The 17,160-nt window shown below is 39.9% G+C and overlaps 1 protein-coding gene across 1 annotated transcript in view; it reads left to right on the forward strand.

The window, feature by feature from the left end:
- The window catches only part of nr6a1a (nuclear receptor subfamily 6, group A, member 1a), a 32,841-nt gene extending 17,127 nt beyond the window's left edge, over positions 1 to 15,714 (forward strand). Inside the window, exons 5-9 of the mRNA XM_030143790.1 lie at positions 355 to 585; positions 3,422 to 3,676; positions 6,922 to 7,043; positions 7,130 to 7,282; positions 13,205 to 15,714. Of these exons, the coding sequence (XP_029999650.1) occupies positions 355 to 585; positions 3,422 to 3,676; positions 6,922 to 7,043; positions 7,130 to 7,282; positions 13,205 to 13,335 (892 nt within the window). The 3' untranslated portion in view covers positions 13,336 to 15,714. The remainder of the gene's footprint in view (positions 1 to 354; positions 586 to 3,421; positions 3,677 to 6,921; positions 7,044 to 7,129; positions 7,283 to 13,204) is intronic.
- The last annotated feature ends 1,446 nt before the right edge of the window (positions 15,715 to 17,160 follow it).

The following is a 17,160-nucleotide window of genomic DNA, read 5'->3' on the forward strand; positions in this document are numbered from 1 at the left end:
AGGGTTAGGCAAAATAAGTCTTTACTTCAGCCTAAACCCTTTTGGTCGCATTGTATATGGAACAATGGATATGTTGTTTTTGTTTGTTGTTTAAAGTAATTAACGACCAAATAAACTACTACTACTACTAGATAAATGTGGATGCTCTTTTCATCCTTGCAGAAACGATAAAGTAACAAATGCAAGAATCTTTCACACAGGACTGTGTTGTATAACGTAATGTAACAGGTTTAAATACTTGCCTATACTTGTATCAAACATGACTGAAAACATGCATGTTTGTTGTTTTAATACACAAAAAATACTGTGTGTTGTCCATTTACTGTAACCCTGCATCTCTCTGTGTGCTTCCAGTCGCTCTGTGGAAATGAACGGCTACACAGCTGCTCTCAGGGACCAGTACATCAACACCTCCATGTCCACACACTACCAGCTCCTGCCTCACCTGTTCAGCTATGCCGCCCAGTCTGGCCTGCTGGCCCCCCAGCCCCGCAGCATCTACCCACAGTCCCACCCACTGGTGCTGCAGCTGGTGGCCGCTGAAGACCTTGCACCTCTGGCCACCCCAATGCTCATTGAAGATGGGTATGTTAAGATGCATCTTAAAGAAACCCAACATAAATACTGAACCTTCTCAAATATGTAGCTTCCTTCTAATTTCTGAGTATTTAATTTTACAAATTTCTGCTAAAAGAAGAGAGAAAATTCCATTAATGTAACATAAGACTGAAAACTCTCATTGTAAGTTAAAATCAAGATGGAATTGTCTTGTGCTGACAGCTGGTTTTGTGGTTTAAAGCCTTTGAGTCATTACCTAACATTATTTTAAGCTTTATCACATTTAACTGTTTGCTTAACAGTTTAAATCAGAGGTGTCAAACTCACTTTAGTTCAGGGGTCACATGCAGCCCAGTCTGATCACAAGTGGACTGGACAAGTAAAATATTAGTGCAGTCACATATAAATGACAATTCCAATTTTGTCTTTGTTTATAATATGATATATATGATGCGATAAAATATGATTATGAAAATGTTTACATTAACAAACTATCCTTCCACAAAAATTGTGAATATCATAAAAAAATTAAGTTTCTCAAGATAAATAAGTGCAAATTGAATAATATGGTTAAAACTCTGGCGTTTTGGAACTAAAATGAGTTTGACACCCTTCACCGTTAACGTCTTCAGTGTAATTTTCAAATTCATCCTGCGGTCTGGATTGGAACCTTTGAGGGTTCGTTTTGCTCTGCGGGCCATATGTTTAGTACCCCTTGTCTAAATATTGTCCCTTGTGTTATCCTCATTAAAAAGAAGAGAAAATAAATAAATTAATTAATTAATTAATAAATATATGAAGAGGGAGAGAAACTGATTTAATGAGCCAGTCCACCTTGTCTAGAGCCACCTACTCCAACACTGCACTTCCAGGATGGTGCTTTGAGTTAATGGCAAAAGAAGAGTTGAGAAAGTCATAGCTATTGATCAGGTAGCGATACGTGTCAGACCTCATGTGGCTCACAAGATGGTGGTTCACCTCCTCCCAGCAGAGAGAGAGAAAGAGACATAACGAATGAGCCATTCGCACTTTCACTGTATGGCCATGTGTACTTTGTTTGTGTGCGTGTGTGTGTGTGTGTGTATGTGTGTATATGTATATATGTGTGTATATATATATATATATATATATATACAGTACAGGCCAAAAGTTTGGACACACCTTCTCATTCTTTGCATTTTCTTTATTTTCATGACTATTTACATTGTAGATTCTCACTGAAGGCATCAAAACTATGAATGAACACATGTGGAATTATGTACTTAACAAAAAAGTGTGAAATAACTGAAAACATCTCTTATATTGTAGTTTCTTCAAAGTAACCACCCTTAGCTCTGATGACTGTTTTGCACACCCTTGGCATTCTCTTGATGAGCATCAAGAGGTAGTCACCTGAAATGGTTTCCTAACAGTCTTGAAGAAGTTCCCAGAGATGCTTAGCACTTGTTGGCCCTTTTGCCTTCACTCTGCGGTCCAGCTCACCCCAAACCATCTCGATTGGGTTCAGGTCCGGTGACTGTGGAGGCCAAGTCATCTGGCGCAGCACTCCATCACTCTCCTTCTTGGTCAAATATCCCTCACACAGCCTGGAGGTGTGTTTGGGGTCATTGTCCTGTTGAAACATAAATGATGGTCCAACTAAACGCAAACCGGATGGAATGGCATGTCACTTCAGGATGCTGTGGTAGCCATGCTGATTCAGGTTGCCTTCAATCTTGAATAAATCCCCAACAGCGTCACCAGCAAAGCACCCCCACACCATCACACCTCCCCCTCCATGCTTCACGGTGGGAACCAGGCATGTAGCATCCATCCGTTCACCTTTTCTGCATCGCACAAAGACACGGCGGTTGGATCCAAAGATCTCAAATTTGGACTCATCAGACCAAAGCACAGATTTCCACTGGTCTAATGTCCATTCCTTGGGTTTCTTGGCCCAAATAAATCTCTTGTGTTTGTTGCCTCTCCTGAGCAGTGGTTTCCTAGCAGCTATTTGACCATGAAGGCCTGATTCACGCAGTCTCCTCTTAACAGTTGTTGTAGAGATGTGTCTGCTGCTAGAGCTCTGTGTGGTATTCATCTGGTCTCTAATCTGAGCTGCTGTTAATTTGCGATTTCTGAGGCTGGTGACTCAGATGAACTTATCTTCAGCATCAGAGGTGACTCTTGGTCTTCCTTTCCTGGGGCTGTCCTCATGTGAGCCAGTTTCGTTGGAGCGCTTGATGGTTTTTGCGACTGCACTTGGGGACACATTCAAAGTTTTTGAAATTTTCTAGACTGACTGACCTTCATTTCTTAAAGTAATGATGGCCACTCGTTTGTCTTTACTTAGCTGATTGGTTCTCGCCATAATATGTATTCTAACAGTTGTCCAATAGGGCTGTCAGCTGTGCATCAACCTGACTTCTGGACAACACAACTGATGGTCCCAACCCCATCAATAAGGCAAGAAATTCCACTAAGTAACCCTGACAAGGCACAGCTATGAAGTGAAAACCATTTCAGGTGACTACCTCTTGATGCTCATCAAGAGAATGCCAAGGGTGTGCAAGGCAGTCATCAGAGCTAAGGGTGGCTACTTTGAAGAAACTAGAATATAAGAGATGTTTTCAGTTATTTCACACTTTTTTGTTAAGTACATAATTCCACATGTGTTCATTCATAGTTTTGATGCCTTCAGTGAGAATCTACAATGTAAATAGTCATGAAAATAAAGAAAATGCGAAGAATGAGAAGGTGTGTCCAAACTTTTGGCCTGTACTGTATGTATGTTTATTTATTTATTTATTTATTTATTTATTTATTTATTTATTTATTATAAGCAGTCTGTCCCTCTCATCCTCATCTATTTTTATGTGTTCAGGTATAAAGTGACACAGGTGGAGCTGTTTGCTCTGCTGTGTCGCCTCGCGGACGAGCTGCTCTTCCGTCAGATCTCGTGGATCAAGAAGCTGCCGTTCTTCTGCGAGCTCTCCATAGAGGACTACACCTGCCTGCTCAGCTCCACCTGGCAGGAGCTCATCCTGCTGTCTTGCCTCACCATCTACAGCGCCCAGATCTTTGGAGACCTGGCCGATGTCACTGCCAAGTACACACCTTCTGATGAAGAGCTGCAGAAGTGAGTGATCTGGGTGTCTGCATGGTTGTATAGAGCTGAAATCACCTGGTTATCTGTCTGTTTATTATACCTTTAAGGGGTTACCTGTAATATTTATGCTGTAAAATATTACATATGACATAAAATATGGTCAGGAGCTGTGGGTAGTGACTTAAAGCACAAGACTGCAGATCCAAGTGGTGGAAATGAGTTTCCTTCGCAGGGTGGCTGGCTTCTCCATTAGAGATAGGGTGAGTGCGGAGTTTGGCAATCCGGGAGGGGCTCAGAGTAGGGCGGCTGCTCCTCCACATCGAGAGAAGCCTGCTGAGGTGGTTCAGGCATCTGGTTAGGATGCCTCCCTGGTGAGGTGTCCCGTGCATGTCCAACCGGGAGGAGACCCCGAGGTAGACCCAGGACACGCTGAAGGGATTGGATTACATCTCTCGCCTGGCCTGGGAATGCCTTGGAATTCCCCTGGAGGAACTAGAAGAGGTGGCCGGGGAGGGGGAGGTCTGGGCTTCTCTGCTCAGGCTGATGCCCCTGTGACCCAGACCTGGATAAGCAGACAAGGATGGATGGATGGATAGATGGACATAAAATTATCATTAGTGTTTAGAATAAAGATCCCTGAAGTTCTGCCAAAGATGCCAATGTATTGGATTGAATTTATTTCCACTGATGGGTTGCGGATTCATGTGACCACTAGAGAAGTTAGTGAGTTACTCTGCTGGTTTCCCATGGTGAGGAAAACTGTTACGTGATGTTCTTATGTTGCTGTTGCATTTGTTGATCCACGATTCGGACTAAACTGACAGTTTTGACCTTGTTTGTTTGATTCCAAACAGATCTTCAGTTCACCCAATGGCAATACAAACTGTACAGAAAAGGGAGGTGATTTGTGGTTTAACTGTGGCTGTTTTCTCTGTAAAAACAGAGCTAAGCTAACAGAGCTTAAATGTAAACTATCAGCTGACACAGCACATGAAGATTGTAAGACGCAGTGTTATTTTGACCAACTGTCAAATAAGCAGCTATGACATTTAGTTTGAAGAGGAAAACGTGATGATGCCGTAATACAGATGTTTATAAATGAGTTTTATACTTTATTCGCTGAGTGATACAGTCTGTGGATACATAGCAATGGTTCATTGGTGGTTTTGGTCCTTAGTATGTTCTGGTACGTGACTTCCCCCTGTTGGTGAATGTTTGTTATCAATACTACATAGAGCCCCTTTAAGCTTTATGATGGTAAATAGCATCATTCTGCTATTTTCAAGCATATGAAGTCACTTTTTTTACGCAGTTGTGTTTTCACAGTAATGGAGTTAAGTGGTAGCACAGCTGACTTCTGCATTTACTTATCAGAGGAACTTTCTGATGAAATGACCCTCATTTATAGGTGATGCTTGTTCTGTAATAGCTCACTCTTATTACCTCCTACTTGCCTTTTCTTGGGGGTGATTGCACCATTAACATTTGTAAGATATTAAACCTTAGATTTAGCCACTGGAGTCTCGCCAACTCAATAATTCACAAAGAAAAAAGATGTGGATAAATGCTCTCCACTGCCACAACAGTCATCTACAAAGGCTAGACGTTCCACTCGGTGAGCTCAGTATCTCCAATAAAAACGTTTGATGCTTTTTACTACGCAGCAGGGAAAGTATTATGACTGGATGTGGGCCAGTGAAGTGGTCCGTGAACAGGAGGACTCCTCAGGACAGAGCTGTGGCTAGCACCGTCTGGCATGTAAAACACACGTATGTCCCATGCCAAAGGAGAGGAGACCATGTAGGGCTTTGTTTCTGTGTAAATCAGACTGGAATTATCTGACCTTATGACACATGTTCTGATAATATACGGCGCTGTTGTGTTGCGTCGGTCAATTTGGGGATTTTAGCAGTGACAACCTGATTTACAGTGGCAGCGTCTGTGAGAAAGATTAGAGCTGTGAGGGAAATGGATGGCTGATGAGGGGAATTAAAGTTTCTAACTCCTTTCTAAAGCTGTGTGATCAGCAAGATGTTTCCTAAGCACAATCAGTGGTTTTGACATATTCCCTCCCTCATTTCTGCCTGTTCATCGAAGCGCAGAAACTTAAGATAATAGCTTCGTTTGGGGATTTAACTCTTTTTGACACTTTGTTTTATCTTGTGGATTCTCATGAAGTTGTGCAGGCTACACCAACTAAAGCTCAACTGTTTGGGTAGTAAAGCACTAAGATTTTTATGATGTGACATACAAGGGAGCTTCAAAAAGTTTGTGGAAAAGGGACAGTTGGAAAAAAGAGTTATGATGTTTATTTTTCAACATATGCTCCATCTTGGTCAATACACCTCTGCAAGCATTGATACCAGCCTTTAAGTCCATCTGTGTAAAGCTGAGGGCCATGTGATATAAACCATGTCAAAGCTATGTTCTTTTTCACAAACTTTTTGAAGCCTCTTCATACATGCTAACAAACAGTCTAAACCAGGGGTCTCAAACATGCGGCCCGGGGGCCAAATGCGGCCCGCCAAAGGTTCCAATGCGGCCCCTGGGATGGATTTGCAAAGCGTAAAAATTCCACAGTCAAGGCTCATTAAACATGGAACTCATTTTAGTTCAGGTTCCACATACAGACCAATAGGATCTACAGTCAAATAATAACATAACCTACAAAAAATAATGACTCCATATTTTCGTCTTCTTGGTTTGGTGTGAAAAAAATATTACACTACACCTATAAATAATGACTTCAAATTTTTGTCTTTGTTTTAGTGCAAAAAATAACATTAAATTAGGAAAATATTAACATTTACAAACTATCCTGTAACAATAAAATGTGAATAACCTGAACAAATATGAACAACCTGAAATGTCTAAAGAAAATTAAGCACAATTTTAACAATTTTCTGCCTGTTACTCAGTGTTTAGTGTCTTTGTAGATCCAATCCATACTGCACATGTAGAAATGATAAATTGAGGCATAATATTGTTAAAATTGTACTTATTTTTCTCAAGAAATTTCAGCTTTTTCAGGTTATTCATATTTTTTTGTTTGGACAGTTCATAAAAGTAAGTATTTTCATAATTCAATGGGGTTTTTTTGCACTAAAACAAAGACAAAAATTTGGAGTTGCCATTATTTATAGGTTATTATGTTATTATTTTACTGATGCGGCCCACTGGAGAACCAATCAGGCTGAATGTGGCCCCTGAAAGAAAATGAGTTTGAGACCCCTGGTCTAAACAGTCACTAACCATTCATTTATGTACTTTTTAAGCTTCAGCGAGGACAGTATGGATGTAATGGAGAGGCTGATATATCTGTTCCGCAAATTCCACCAGTTGAAGATCAGTAATGAGGAGTACGCCTGCATGAAAGCCATCAACTTCCTCAATCAAGGTAGGATGAAAACTCAACACATTCTGAAATCATGCACTTGTTTTTGTTTTTCACATTAATCTTTGCTGCTTCATGTCCCTTTGCAGATATCAGAGGATTGTCCAACATCTCCCAGCTTGAGCAGCTGAACAAGCGTTACTGGTATGTGTGCCAGGACTACACTGAGTACAAGTATCCACACCAGCCCAAACGCTTCCCCGAGATCATGATGTGTCTGCCAGAGATCCGCTGCATCGCAGGTAAGAAAACACCCCATACAACCCCATCGTGAATTAGATCCATAACACATACACTATATGGACGAAAGTGTTTGGACACGTTGAATTCAGGTGTTTCTTTTCTAACTGGGCTCCATATTGACAAATGTCATGATATAGTTTTGTATTGTGATGAATATTATTGCATTGCAGTGGTTAATTTTGTTTAAATTATTATCTGTGATTCCAAAATATTGGGACACATCATGGCTACAGCTGTAAGATGTCCTGTTCATGCTGATTTGAGATATAAACATAAATACTTCCTTAAAGTTTAATGGGAGATTTTTCTTCCTCAGTGAGATGTGAAGAAAGTAGATGTGGTAGAAATGCATTATTTACAGTCAGAGCATGAACATATTTTTGAAATTTAGAGGTAGCACATTTAAACTAGAAGCACTTGGAGAGCGCGACCTCCACCAAGGCATATCAGTGCCCTGGATTTGGATGAAAATTTCAGGAGATGTTGATACTGGCACAAGGAACAAATGATTAAATTTTGGTGGTGATCGGGGGTGGGGGCACTGATCTGCCTTGGCGGAGTTCTGCACTGTCTTTTCTAGAAAAGCACTCATAGAGCGCAGACCTCCGCCAAGGCAGATCAGTGCCCCCACCCCCGATCACCACCAAAATTTAATCATTTGTTCCTTGTGGCTGTATCAACATTTCCTGAAATTTTCATCCAAATCTGTCCATAAATTTTTGAGTTATCTTGCACACAAACAGACAGACAGACAAACCAACGTCGACAAAAACATAACCTCCTTGGCGGAGGTAACTAGAAAAGCACTCGGAGAGCGCAGACCTCCGCCAAGGCAGAACAGTGCCCCCCCCATCACCACCAAAATTTCATCATTTGTTCCTTGTGCCAGTATCAACAGTTCCTGAAATTTTCATCCAAATCCATCCATAACTTTTTGAGTTATCTTGCACATGGACAGACAGACAGACAAACCAACGCTGGCAAAAACATAACCTCCTTGGTGGAGGTGGTCATGTTGAGAGAAAGTAAAAAACATCTGAGGCATTTTGGAAGCAAAGATAACAATTGAAACTAAACTAACCAATGCAATGATTTTTATCCCAATATAAAACTATATTATGACATCTGTCATTATTGTTTTGTATCCCAGACCCCTGTTAGAAAAGACACACCTGAATTCAATGGGTCCCAATACTTTTGTCCATATAGTGTATCTGTGTTTTATGGTGAAACACAACAACATATGGTGTTGATGAACAGAAATGTGTAAGTGTGTGAGTTGGGCGGGGTACACACTTAAAGATAATCAGCTGTTCTTGTCCCAATTTTCCCCCTTCCCGACAAAGGATGGCAAACGCCAGATTATCTTATGTCTAATAAGATTGTCCTATAAGATTATCCTGTGGTCTGAGGTGTGTTAAGAGTGAATTTGTCCCAATAATCGACTCTGAAACGGGTCTGGGCCAACAATCGTAAATATTAAACTTGTTCAAAATTTACAACAACAAATCTTCACGTGTGTGGTGAAAGCAGACAACTCTGCTTTTCCAAACCCACACCCACCCGTACCCGTGTACATTAGACCCGCAACCTGATCCGACCCGTTATTAAACACATTGTCTACACATAACTCACGTTTAAGGGCTTCATTTTTGCCTAAAACACACGTCATCATTAAATCTCTAATATGTGCTGCTCAGTGACATCTGTGGATGAAAACAGACGCGAAGCTCATTTCAGAGTAAAACCAAATGTGGATCAGCCACGGGTTACCTGACCTGATTCAGGACTCTGCTCCCAAGTCATGCTATGTTTCTTTTTCTTCGTTTTTGTTAGATCACATTTGATCATATGAAATTTCTGGCTTGGTGGACTAGATTCTAGATAGGTGGTGGGACAAAATTGTTGTGTGTGGTGTGCTGTGTTGAGATAATCAGAACACACCACACAGTATGATCAAAACTGTTCAATGCCTGATTTTTTTGGCTTCATATGTGGGGTCTGTACCAGATAAAAAATCTCTTCAGATTGAGAAAATCCTTAGGCGTGTACCCCGCCTTAGAGAGGACTCTGCTCCTGTCCAGCAGTAGTAGTTTTTCAGATTGGACACCAGGGATCTGCTACCCACAGCTCCTGAGCCAGACAAGCCTCCCAGTGGCATTATCAAATGACATAAGCTACCTATGAACATCTATCCATCCATGAACTGCTTAGTCCTTGTTAGGGCTGCAGGGGTGTCGAAGGCTATTCCAGGTACCCTCGGGTGAAGGCAGGGTACACCCTGGACATGTTACCTTTTCATCACAGGGCTGATGTGCACAGACAAACAACCATCCACACTCATCATTCCCACCTACGGGCAATTTAGACTGACCAGATAACCTTAATGCATGTCTTTGGTCCGTGGGAGGAAACAAGAGTACCTGGAGAGAACCCACACAGACATGCATATACAAATAAGTAGCATTAATTTTTTTGCCATTGTTGCAGGCCTGTGTTCAGTTGTAAAAAGTAAAAAAAAAAAGTGCAACAGGTGCACAGAATACATTTCTGAAATATTTCATCATGATGCATATGCTACATTAAGGCCTGGCGCCTATTTTATCAAACTCAATTTGCATTTTTTAATACTTTGTTTCTTAGTAACCCTATTTACATCAGTGAGTGTCAAAAATCTCAACTGTTTTCATTGTTATTAATTAATTAATATACGAAATATCGCATTGTTGTTAGTTACAAACTTTAAGTACCAAATAATCATCAATATGCTGCCAGAGAGGAGCCACCTCTTGGTAAACACAGAGGAGGTTATTAATTTTTTGTGGCTCCAAACAGAATTGATTTTGTCTTTCAGGCCTAAATGGATCTTTATATCTGATTATATTGGATTGGACTTTACACTAGGTGCACAAATGTATATAATGCATATTTGGATATTTCATGCTAGAAATTCTTTATTGAAACAGTAAAATTCGTGAGAAAAAATGGGTAACGTTTTACTTGTGGTGGTTTTTCCATATGTCACAGAATAATAAGATGAAGCAGAAACGCATTTGATCAGCTGACTGCATTTTTCCTGATAGTCCTAATGTATGTAAACATGTCTGGAAGTATGAAACCATCACATTATAGCCATTTTAGATGGAAAACAAAAACAGAATCCTCTGCTTCTTCTCTTTCGTGTCATGTGTAACGTAGCCTACAGCACCACCTGCTGACAACACTGCGTGGCCTACTTGTTCCAAAATATGTTAAGGGAAATGCATACAGGTGCAGAAAAATGCATTAGACCACCCTTGTTTTCTTCAGTTTCTTGTTTATTTTAATACCTGGTACAACTAAAGATGCATTTGTTTGGACAAATATAATGATAACAACAAGAGTAGCTCATAAGAGTTTAATTTCAGAGCTGATATCTAGCCATTTTCCATGGTTTTCTTGATAATAACCAAAATCACTTAAGTTCTTACATCAACAGCTATGGCATTGTACTGCCAAGAACAGTGCTTCTAGGCATTCCATCTTTTCTTTTTTGCTTTTTTCAGTCACATGATACACACAGCCGTTAGTACTTTATTGCATTACCATTGTTTTTGATGACTTTGGATGATCTAATAATTTTTTCCACGACTGTATAATCTATATTTTTCTTTTCAAAACTTTTCCAGTTTCATGTTTGCTTTAAATCCTTTGATGTTTTGTGGAAACACAGGTTTTGTGCTGTGTGTGATGTAAGATGCAGTAAACCTAGAGATGTAGTGATGTTTTGCATCTCACTCATGTCCAGTGACAACTGATTTAGATGTGTTACAACAGAAGACAACCTGCAGTGAAAACCAGACAATCTTTAATTCAACAGTTGCTACAAGTCTTGTCTACAAACTGATCAGTCAGAATATGACATAAGATAATGTTCACCACCAGCTGGAGGGGGTTTGGAAACCCTGGCTTTCAATAAAACTTATTAAGGATGATGAAAGAGAACAAACATAACTATGACTGAGAAAAGCTTGTAGAGTTGTGGTAGTGAGGTTCTATGTACATCATTATCTCTGTATAGATGGACAATGGCAGCTTTACCTACCAGAGTCCTGGGCACTTTAATTTATGAGCCCCAATGCACTCTACTATCGCTTATATTGGGTGTGGGGGGGGTCTCCAGCGCACACACGCCATTTATGACAAGTCTATATGGTAAAGGGAGTTAAATCTAAATTAGACTAAAGTCAAATCTTGAAGAGACAACTGTCTATTCAAGCAGCATTTGGATCTGCATGAAAAACGGGCAGCCACAGAAGGTGTGGAATGTATTATACAGTAGGAACTATAGAACTGCAGGAACTGAATATCTGAGTTGCTGTGGAACACAGCCAGTGATTGACTGAATCACACAAAATTGTCAAAAATAGGCCTATGCCTCTACTGCAGTGTTTTTCGACCTTGAGGTCGGGACCCCACGTGGGGTTGCCTGGAATTCAAATGGAGTCATCTGAAATTTCTAGTTATTGATGAAAATAAAATCTTACTTATAAAAAATATATAGTGAGTTGAGAGAGACAATCATAATACATAAAAGACATGACAAACTCTGAAGCCGAAACTGGAGCACTGTGGTACTGTTTATCTTTCAAATGTTCATTGTGATCGGTTTCAGATGCTGCAGCTCTTTCATAATTCATAGTTTGAGTTATTGTTTGTTCAGCATTAATTGTCAGCTTTGTAAATCCAAGCTGGACTGACTGCACATATCCTGACCAAGGAAAATAAAATTCTCACTTTGTGCAGTAATCTACACCTGGCTTTTCTGCCTCCGTCCATAATAATATACATTATATAGACTAAATGTTTTATAAAATTATCGCTTACTTGCAACATAGTATAGAAAACTATTACATGATCAAAGGCAAATTAATTTTAGGAAAAAATGTCTCCATTTTTAATGTCTGGGGTCGCCAGAAATTTGTGACGTTAAAATGGGGTCACGAGCCAAAAAAGGTTGGAAACCACTGCTCTACTGTATCCTGTTGTTTCTAATTTTAAATTATTATGAATACAATGGAATTCAGTGCCATAACTGAGGACAATCTTATTAAAGTGAACTCTTTGCTCTTGTTCCAAAAGTGGTCACATTAGTGAGCTTAAATTGTATTCATTGTATTAGTGTATGATGATAAAAAAACAAAGCACAGTTTTATGTGATTTGAAGCATTTATACTGTTAATTTTCCTTCGCTTTGCCTCCTTGAACCTCCACCGGGGCTCCAACCCTGGACCCTGCCATTCTCCTGGCCCCCCCTCCATTTTTTTCTGGATCCACCACTGATGGAGGTTTATTAATGCAGCTGGAGGTCAGGTATGGCTCAGTAGCTGCATTTAGAACATGATGATAGATCTTTACTCTTCTATGATAAACGCATTTATCTCACAAGAACCTCTGTAAGACAAATATGCTTCAGTGTTGCACGTTGTGAAGGTAGATAAACAGCAGATATTCTGCTTCACTGTTGGAGGTTTTAACCAAACCCACCCAAGATGCCTGACGTGACTCTACAAACTTACATGGACTCAAATACAGAAGACTTCAATAAACAAGCCCAAGAATTCACATATCATCCTAAACACAACACAGGACAAATACGAAACATTTAACAATGGATGAGATTCTTCTAACAGCCTCTTCAGCAAATCAAATCTCTGCAGTTGTCAACACGTGGCCTTCAAATGCAGCTTTTTTTTTTTTTACCAGAGTGAAAGAAAATATTTCCAAGCCCAAGCTGGTAAAAGGCTTTCCAGCAGGAATTTTATTTTGAGAAACTATGCCTTGACACGCTCCAGTCAAGAATGTCATTTAAAATAAATTGTGATTTGTGTCCGTATGTACTAAACTACACTATGCTAATGCTGTGTTGCATTCAATTGCAGGAAAGCTGGTGAATATCCCTCTGGAGCAGCTCCCCCTAATGTTCAAAGCAGTCTTGCACTCCTGCAAATCCAGCCTGACCAGCTACAGGATCGGCCCGTCGCCCTGTGTGACCACCGCCTCCGCAAACTAGACTCCCCCGACCTCGCGAGTCGAGGGAATGGTCTCCCCTCTTGTGAATGTGACAAGCAGCTAGTTTGTTTTTTGTAACTTTTTTCTTTATATATTTATTACACGACAGAGCTGAATGTATGCTGATTTACACTGTGCACATGCTTCTGTACAAAACAAATGCGCATAGATGCATTGGTCTTTGGAGTTTACAAGTGTGTATCCAGTTTGCTCAATGTGTCAGTGTTGCCATTGTTAGAGCTAGACTTTAAAAGAGTTTATTTTATTCAGACGGGAGGCGGACAGACACATGTGACGAGTGTTTTGAGACTACCTCAGGAAGATGTTGTTGCTATTTTCAGGTACCTTTTCTTGCCGTTAAATGAAGAGTTGCCCAGTCTAAAACCAAATCCCTGTGGATGCTTTGGTACCTCAATCACTGAATGACTGAATGTTGAAAGGAGCTGCGTAAATCAAAGATTTGAGAACAGTGTTTTGTTACAATGAAATTGCAAATTAATTTAGCAAAATTTTGCTGCTTTATTTGCATGGGCTCTCAGGCATCCTGCCAATGAGAGGCGGTCTTGTCAATTTAACATTCCATGAGTTAAGGTGACAGCTGGATCTGTGGGATCTTCATTGAAAAAGGAGCATACGGGTATTTTTTACAATCATAGACTGGGGATCTAAGGCTTTATTGCAGGGGAAGGGAGGATAGCTAGGTTTTTCTGTTAGTTTTATTGGGGGTTTTTTGTTTGTTTTTTTTGACCAAAGTGTTATGCAATGCTTCTCCAACACCCATTGATGGGTTGGGAGCTGATAGCTCAACAAAAAAGATTTCTTATCAATGAAGGATCAGAATAAGAAATTAATCAGAGGGGACACCCTCTGCTGGACAGATGAGTATGTTGCCGGATTTCATTCTAAATGCTGCTAAACATGCACACACTCGTGCACACACACATACACACACACACACTCATATATATATATGTAGAGAGAGAGAGCAGACATGACTCCTTTGTTTTTCACTCTGCTGCTGCTGCCTTTAGTGCCAGGAACCCAGGTATTGTACTGGTTCTTGTATAAGGTCAACTAAGATCCACGTTGCTGGCTCTACCTGGTTAAAGTGATAATCCATGACATTTCTAGGAAATGTCTAGTGGTCATAAAAAAGTTGACAAAACATAACCCTGACCCACCGTCTTCCTGATTCTGGATGGGTCTTCAAAAGCAAAACCATAAGTAAGAATACATGGTTAACACTTCAGCATTCTTTGCTGTTCACTGTTGGCATTCACACAAAAAACTAAAACCAAGCAACAAAGTTCACCAGGGCAGTTCATACTAGATTTGGTGGAATGTGATGTTTCTCATCCGACGCAGCTCTCGTTTGTTGTTTTCTGATTGGCTGATCAATGTGGCAGCATGCCATTTCTCAGGTCTTGTCAGGTTTAGTCTAGCTTTTGCACAGATCCAAAGTTTGTTGCTGTTGAAATCAGACCTAAACCAAAGAGATGCTAGAAAGTGACTCTGTTCAGGCCAGGATGTCAGGTTCTGAGTGGGTTAAGGACCTCTGTCAGCTAAAGGAAACCTGCTGTTTTATTTACCAACCTGCTACATCTTTGTGTTTTCAAACCAAAGTCGTCTGGATTATCTCTTTAACCAGTTTTGTACCAGAATAGATTCAGGAAACCAGTCTTGGTTTACAGAATTTAGAAGACTTACCCCCGGCTTGCTTACCCTCTGTGACAGATATGCACATAGTTTTAAAAGCCATAGTAAATGGGCTTTATTTTTAAGTATGAGTTGATCATTTCAGACCACTCGAAGTGTCCTCTTGATTCCCAAAGCCATTTCATAACGTTAGGCGAACAATTTGAAATGCAGACAAAATGCAGTCCTCGCAATGACTCTCTTTTTTGCACACGACGGTGAGGTTCAGAGACCTTGACCCTTGACCTTGGCCACTGCCCACCCAGTGTGTTCCTCTCTCTCAGGTCCCTGCCGACCTGGATCTAAACAGGGTAAAGTGAGTGTTATGTATTGCATTCAGGAGTTCCTCGGCGACCACGCTGATGTACTTGTAGTATTAGTAGATGTAGGTTCCAGGACATTGTAGGTCCTTTGTAGACAAGTGTTTTGTTTTTCACTTTATTTTCCCTACCCCCCCCCCCCCCCTCATTCAGTGAAAGTGGATATAGTTTGAAGGTGAGACATGCAGGACTGATTTTTCACTGTTAATCAGAATGGATGAAGCGAGATGGCATCAACTCTCGCTCTCTGTCTGCAGCCTTAACAAACACCACCAGTTAAAAGCAGTGTTCCACTTTACAATGTTTCTGTTAGCCTCTTTTCATCTTTAATTTTTATACATTTTCATGTACCTTTGTAGTTATTGTGAATGTTTTGGGGTTTTTGTTGTTTTTCACATATTCATTGTCTTTTTTTTTGGGGAGGGGGGGGGAGTGAAGGTATCCCTTATCATTTTCTAATTCTATTTTTTTTAACATTATTTTTAAAAACTCATTCTCTTGTTCACAGTGGTTTACGAAGAACGTTTTATTCATGCAATGCCAGACACATTTTATAAGGACAATACTGGCATCTTGAAGCCTTTATTGTATCACTGGAATCATTTAGATTTTTTTGCATTTTATGTGTTGGTTCCAAACCTGGGTGAAATAACACTCCGCTGACAATTTCACTCAGAGAATATTGTGCAAAAGGTATATCATTGATCACTAGGCTAAAGAGTCATTTTACTAAATGTATTTTCTTACATCCCACCACAGACATTTTTTATGCTTAGAATTTCTCTAGACTGAGTACAAGTTTGTGGTGTTTGTATGATTAAAAAAAACTGTTGAAGGAATTTAACATTAGTTTGTCTTTCCAGAAAGAGGTTTATGTCATTTTACATCAACCTTGTTGTTACCACGTGCTACATACAAATTGGAAAGATAAGTTGGTAAGTTTTCAAAGAATTAAACATTTTAATGGCAAAAAATAATTTGGCTGAAGTGACCCTTTAAACTACTTAATCTTGGGGATAGGTAATTTTACGTAACAAAAGTCTAAGTGATGTGATGTATTTTTTTTAGAGAAAAAAATCCCCCTTAAACTCTTCACCATCTCTAAGAAACATACTGGTGTTTCATAGCAGAACTATTGAATGTATGTAAAACGGCTGTCAGGTTTCTGTGTCAGATTTTGAAGGTGAGCGCTTTTTGTTTGCACTGATGGTTAACCATCCCCCCACCTTTCTGTAAAAGCCAAAGTGAGCATAGGATACCGCTAACTGTAGATGGTTCAGGGCGGCCACCAACAAAGAATCAAAGTAGCTCCTGGAATGCACTGAACATCACAGACTGCTGAGATCTGACAGTGGAAGAGGATCTGAAGGGGGATTTTTCCTTTAAAGTAGGGACCCTTGGTAGCAAATAATATCAGTCAGGCTCTCTGCAAACTAAAAAACTTAACCACCGCTACCTTACTGCCACTGTTATGACTTCCTGTCACGTTTTGATACACATGTGCTGAAGAAAGTGTTCTTTTTTTTGTTTTCTGTATTTGTACTTTTTTGCAGACAAGGGATATGTCATTTGCAATTTCTGTACTGAAACTACCTCTTTATTTGTCATCATGTTGCTTACTTTCAAATAGGTGATTTTTTTTTTGTCTTATTTATTGGTTTCATTGCACCAATGTTCTGTTATTTTGTCTGTAATCTGATTCATGTTTTCTTCTATTTTTGCCTCATATTCTACCTCAGACTAATTCATCTCTCCACATTTAAGTATTTTAGATTCCTAAATCTCTCATTTCAGGGATCCTCTTCCTCCCT

The sequence above is a fragment of the Sphaeramia orbicularis genome, chromosome 9, assembly GCF_902148855.1.
Source record: "Sphaeramia orbicularis chromosome 9, fSphaOr1.1, whole genome shotgun sequence".
Taxonomy (NCBI): Eukaryota; Metazoa; Chordata; class Actinopteri; order Kurtiformes; family Apogonidae; genus Sphaeramia; species Sphaeramia orbicularis.